At 50.2% G+C, this 6,000-nt stretch overlaps 1 protein-coding gene across 4 annotated transcripts in view; it reads right to left on the bottom strand.

The window, feature by feature from the left end:
- Positions 1 to 3,580: 3,580 nt before the first annotated feature.
- Positions 3,581 to 6,000, bottom strand: part of MBTPS1 (membrane bound transcription factor peptidase, site 1) — a 57,514-nt gene continuing 55,094 nt past the window's right edge. For 2 of the 4 annotated variants that reach the window (XM_036346994.1, XM_036346992.1), the window contains 2 exons: positions 5,820 to 5,950; positions 3,581 to 4,439 (listed from right to left, as the gene is read on the bottom strand). In XM_036346994.1, coding sequence (XP_036202887.1) covers positions 4,243 to 4,439; positions 5,820 to 5,950 — 328 coding nt within the window. In that variant the 3' untranslated portion in view covers positions 3,581 to 4,242. Of the gene's footprint in view, positions 4,440 to 5,819; positions 5,951 to 6,000 lie in introns of those variants that run through there. The other 2 variants (XR_004973725.1, XR_004973724.1) reach the window with 1 other exon arrangement.

Raw genomic sequence — 6,000 nt, 5'->3', positions numbered from 1 at the left:
CCAGCCCTAAGCAACCACAGGTATGCCTGTCCTCATAGATGGGCTCACACACTGTGTGGTCTTTTGTGTCTGGCTCCTTGGACTTAGCATAATGTTTTTAAACTGGTCCATCTGACAGGTGAGCAGACGCAGTGCAAATGGTTGCTGGGCAGGTTCACCCATGGCAGGGACCATTCCCGCCCCCTCAGGCTCCTCGTGCACAGGGCTTGTTCCTGTAAGAGCACAAGATGGACAAGTGCACGTACAGGGAAGGTCTCAGACCTGCGTGTCCCCGGCACTGGGTGGGGCTGAGGGGGTGCAGCACCTTCAAGCTCCTGCAGTCAGAGCCCCTCCTAACTTTCCAGGGAGAGAGTGGTTAGTGGTGAGTCCTGGGGCCCAACCTCACACCTGGCCCCTCTTGGTGCCCAGGGCCCCCACGGCCTATCTATGATTGCTATGGGTTGGTCGTTTTTTTGTGTGTGTTTAAGATACAATTGTTCACTAGGACAATGAGAGTACACGCCAGAAGAAAAGGTTCCCTGAAGCAGAGAGGTGGCGTGGCCCAGGCCCACAGCCTTCAAGTACATCTGTCACCAAGATCTACCATTGACAGGGGCTGACATAACTGAGCGCTGGTGTGCCAGCACGTGGCTGTAGCGTGGCACAGGGCCTGATCAGTGAAGGCCCACGAGCAGGAAGTGGCCGGGCTGGAACTGGACCCAGGGCCAGAGCCGCAGTCAACACCTGTGCCCGCACGGTAACATCCTCTCTAGAACACTCCTCCCAGGTGGGCCAGGTATCCCATGGCAACCTCCTGACAAGGCCTTTCTCCTTGGGCAGTGCTCCCATGACTCTACTCTGTCCCAAGACCCCCTGTCCAGCCATCCTCCCAATGTCACTGTCCCTAAAATGAGGCAGACACGGACGTCATGCAGATGCCAGCCGGAGGGACAGAGGTGGGCACTCAGGCTCTGTGCCAGTCCTGCCTGCACTGCTCACTGTGGATTCTGGAAGGTACTGATACCAGCTGTCGCTTCCTCTGTGAATGGCGCCAGTGATGCCTCCTCGCCCGTGTTGGCGTACGTGTACTGCACGCAGCGCAGTGAGTCTGGCTCCCAGCTCCTAGCAGTGCCGGACAGGGCAGGAGCCGCCTTCGTTTTGTTACACATCACACTGCTGCCCGTCCCAGGCACCCCTTCCTTTGCCCCAGGGCTTCAGGACTGCACAGAGCTGCTCTTTTCTCAAAGACCAACCAGCCTTTACGTGTTGCCACTGAACTTCACCCTGTGAGATTATCCCTCGTGCAGGTTCCCTTCTTGGAGCTGCAGTAACCACAGGTCCCTAAAAATCTTGGTATCGTAACAACTCTCTTCTGTTCTTGACTTAGCCTTACTGCCTGGGAGTCTGTGCTTGTCCTGACCTGTCCTCACCTGTTCCAACTACATGGCCCTACAAATATGCACCGAGACAAATACGCCATGAGTGTGCTCACTCCTGGGGTTTGACAGGACCACCTCATCTAAAGAGCAGGACCCGTCTCTGCTGTGAGCAAGTAGGGCAGTGAGCGGCCTCAGCTCAGGGAAGGGGGGAGGCAGGAGAGCCAGTCCCGAAGGCAAGTGACACATGTAGACATACACCTCGGGCAGGAACAGGGGGCACCCCGGGTCCAAGCACCATCATTTGGAGGTGAGGCATCCAAGTTCGAGAGAGACTGGTGAGCCGGAGGCTGCAGCCAGCAGGGACTACCAACTCAGTGCTGCATGGGGACTAGAACTTCAGTCCACAGTCACCCCGCTCTGGTGTTTGGATAACTGTACAACAGAGATGGAGAAGCTTTGCCTAGTTTACACAAAACTTTCTCTAATTTATCATTTGCCAACATTAAAACGGGAGGTTTCACAGATTTCAGGCTTCTCCAGGAAACTCAAGACGTGCTGTCCTTGAGACAGGGCCTGGCGCTCCAGCCTGTACCAGCCCTGCGACCTACTGCTTTACACTGGGGCCATGTCCTCACTCCCCGGTGGGACAAGGAAGGGCTGTGACCCTGGCTGTGGAGGGTAGGCAGGGGGACCAGAGGCTCCGTAGCAAATAGCGTGCAAGCCCTTGTTTTGACATGTGGGAGTGACACTCAGATCCGCAGCCCATCTCTAAGGGCAGCACGCTGTAGTCTTCAGGGTGCTTGGGATGGGAAAGCTTTGTGGGGCCCTCGGCAATTTCTCCAAAGCCTCAAACCAACAGCAGCCACAGAGTGCACTTAAAAGTGCAAGGTCACCAACATGACCTGCTAAGGAGAACCCATCACAGGAGCTGAGCCTGAATGGTTGCTCCCTCATCCCTGGGCCTTTTTCCCCCAGAATCTCAACAGCACCCTGATCCCACATGGCCTCTACCACCTCCTTTCCAGTCCATCTGTCCCCACCTGTGATGGGAAGGCTGATGTTCAGCCAGTCGACACACAGACTGGTCAGGCAGGGATTAAAAACAGGTTGCCTTAGACTGGTTTCTTAGAAATGACACCTAGTTGATAAAATGGACTTTATCAAAATGAAAAAAATTTTATGCCTCAAATGATACCATCAGGAAAGTGAACAAAACAGACAGAATGAGAGAAAAGATCTGCAGTCATGTGTCTTTGGTAAGAGACTTGTATCTAGAAAATATACAGAACTCTTACAAGTCACTAATAAAAGAGCAGCCCAATAAAAGAATGGGCAAAGGCTCTGAATAGACATTTCTCCAAAGAAGATATGCAAATGGCCAGGAAGCACATGAAAAGATGCTCAATATCATTAGTCTTTAGAAAAATGCCAATCAAAACCACAATGAGATACCACCTCACACACCAGGATGGCTAGAATAAAAAAGTTGGACAGTGACAAGTGTTGGTGAGGATGTGGAGAAACTGGAACCTTCACCCACTCTGGTGAAAATGTAAAAAGAGGCAGCCGCTTTGGAAACAGAGAGTTCGGCAATTCCTCAGAAACACAGACATAGGAGCTACATGATTTTACTCCATCTACCTAACAAAAATGAAAACTTACGTCCACACAAAAACTTGTACACAAATACTCAGAGAAAGTGTTCCTCACAATAGCCAAGAAGTGGAAACAACTCAAATGTCCATCAGCTGAGAAATGGATAAACAAAACGAGGTCTATCCATTCAATGGAATATTATTCTGCCATGAAAAGGAACAATGTATTGACTTGCTCTCATGAGTCTTGAAAACATGCTAAGTGAAAGAAGCCAGTCACAAAAGCTATATGTTGTATGGTTCCATTTATATGCAATGTTCAGAACAGGCAAGTCCATAGACAGCAAATTAGTGGTTGCCATGGGCTTTGGGGGAGGGAATAGAGGTTGACTGCTAACAGGGTTTTTTTTGGGAGTGATGAAAATATTCTAGAATAGTGGGGGTGATGGTTGCATGACCTTGTGGATATACTAAAAACTACTGAACTGTAAAAACTCCTTTAAAAGGGAGACTTTTATAGTACATGAGTTACATTCAACAAAAATTAACAGGCTAATATAGAACCCATTCCAGGCTATCATCCAAGAGAAATGGGACAGGAGAAAACAGAGCCCGTGACACAATCCCTTTTAGCTTCATACAGGTAATGCATATTTATTGAAAATTTTCTTCACCGACAATGGTGAAATCAAGACCCCAAATTACAAAACATGATGGCAGTTGAGACTTATAAAAATAAAGCGAAGGTCTATGTTTCACAGATCTGTGCAATTGCCTTCAAATCTCAGTCTGTCCTTTCATCAAAAAGGAGCTCACGGAATCTGTTATTCCTCATGATGGAATAGTAAAAAACTGCATTCCATTGGCAAAAAAAATAGCTTTGTTTCCAAATAGCACAAGTCTTTAAAGTGACTTTTTCCCAACAATAAATATAGAAAATAGCCATAATGCGCATATCTTAGCTTGGTCAGAGTTGTGTCGTTGTCTAACAGTATATCCTCCCTCTCGGGCTGGAGACCCCGGCCCGCCTTTGATGTCTTCCAAGTCTTTGGTGCAGCGGCTGGATGAAGTCCCCGTCCTGAGGGACCCTGGCCTGGGACACACGGAGAGGTACACGAGCCTCCGGCATCACAAGGGGAAGCCTGTGTAGAACAGCCTCTCGGACCCTTGCAGCCAAGACTAAGGCCCTGTAAGCAGGCAGCCCCTCGAGAAACGTCCCAGCTCCGCCTGCCCACCAAGACTGCCAGGAAAGGCTCTCTCTGGCTCTCACAGTCAGTAGTCTGACGTCATCACACAGACGGGGTCTTTGGTGGGTGAACCTGCTGCATGAGCTGTGGGCGCTTCACCCTGGGTTTCCTCCGCTTCGGCCTGCTTTTGGCCTTGTTGATTTGTACCACAAAGAAAGCCAGGACCACCATGGCTCCCAGGAAGGCAAAGACGGGAATGGTCTGGCCCACCTCCTGGTTGTAGCGGCCAGGCATGATCCCTGCAAGGGGACAGCAGTGAATGATCAGTAACACCACAACCTCTTCTCCCACGAGAGGCAGGCTCATCAGGAACAAATGCTAACTAATTTCATTAGCTGGGCTTGCAGGGCAAACATAATTTTTAAACCTTAGCTAAAGTAACCCAGGGCATTAACAGAGAATGAATCAAAGCAACCTGCAGGTGCGTTCTCAGATTGGCAGCTTCTAAGTGTGGGTGTGGGTGTGCGTGTGCATGCCTATGTCCGGGGGCGGGGCGGGTACAGTGAGGTCTGTGCTCACCTCAGACAGAGACCAGGACTGGCCTTTCTCCTGTCATAGGCACCCTACAGTAGGGTTGCCCAAAGCTGCTTTTTGTTCAAAAACAACAGAAGATGGATAAGTATGGATGCTGGGGAGGAGAGAGGGTGCTTCCTTCCTAGCTGAGTGGAAGGAAGAGAGAGGAGGCCAGGCAGGAAGTTAAGAATGGCTGGCTGTGCCCCAGCCTCCTGGGAAAGCCTTGCACAGATGGGACACGTGGTCAGAAACTAAGAGTGGCCACTGGAGAACCCTTGCTTTACAGTCAGAATGACTCTGTAACTCAGGAATGCTGGGGTTCAAAATGACTGTCTTCTGTGCATCCCAGGACCTGCAGGCAAGGCCCTCGGAGGCTTGGCATCACCACACAAAGCTCCCAGGGTTGAACTGAATGGGCTGTGGTGCCCCTTTCAGATCCCCAGAATTTCTGGCCAATTATGGAACCAGAAGAAACCCCGCTTGGGAGATGTAAACCCTTTCCAGAGTGAGAGTGCCGCCTGCTCACTGCTGAGTGACTTGGTACCAACTGTCCCAGGTAAGGGAGAACCTGTCCCAGACAGACCAGTCAGGCCAGTCAGGCCAAAGCCATTCTCTGTAGTGGGTACACTAGATGTCACTTAGGGTGAGGGGACAAAATCAGATCAGACCCAGTGAGGTCTGACCCAGGTGGGGTAGGGCAGAGAATTGGTGGAGACCTCTGGGCTGAGGGCTCAGGGGCCAGGGTGGCTATAGCTGCTGGCTTAGACAAAAAAACAGCTGATGACAGGCATCTCCTGCGGTATATTTTGTTTGTAGAACTTAAATAAGAATCTGCAAGTTACTCTGTTGGAAAAATTTAAAGTGTAATACTGAAGTGTATTAAAAGAAGTGTAATAAAAGAAATTCAAATCCGAAAATCCACGGTCGAGTTTTCCGAGAGAGAGGACAGTGTGGTGCTCTTAGGCCTGCTTATGGCCTTCCTGATTCATACCACCAGAGCTTTCAAGAAGGCAAAGATGGGAGCCATCCAGCCCACCGCGGGGAGGAAGAGCCTTTGAACCATTGCAGTGTGACTTAGCACAGTAAGGAAGCACCTGAGAACTGACCTCCAGGAATGTCCCAGGCACCACTTTCTCCGGGAGACAAGGGCCTCACTTGAGGGCGATTCGATCGAAAGTTGGGTAATACCACTTTGTCCAGGTCAATGGAGAGTAGCTTCTGATGTTTCCAAAGATTACTTCAGGAAAATGGATTAAAACAAAATAAAAATAAGCAACTGTACTCCCC

This window comes from Myotis myotis, unplaced genomic scaffold, assembly GCF_014108235.1.
Source record: "Myotis myotis isolate mMyoMyo1 unplaced genomic scaffold, mMyoMyo1.p scaffold_m19_p_19, whole genome shotgun sequence".
In the NCBI taxonomy this organism is placed as follows: domain Eukaryota; kingdom Metazoa; phylum Chordata; class Mammalia; order Chiroptera; family Vespertilionidae; genus Myotis; species Myotis myotis.
Note: the sequence above shows the minus strand (reverse complement) of the source record. Positions and strands in the feature narration are given on the sequence as shown.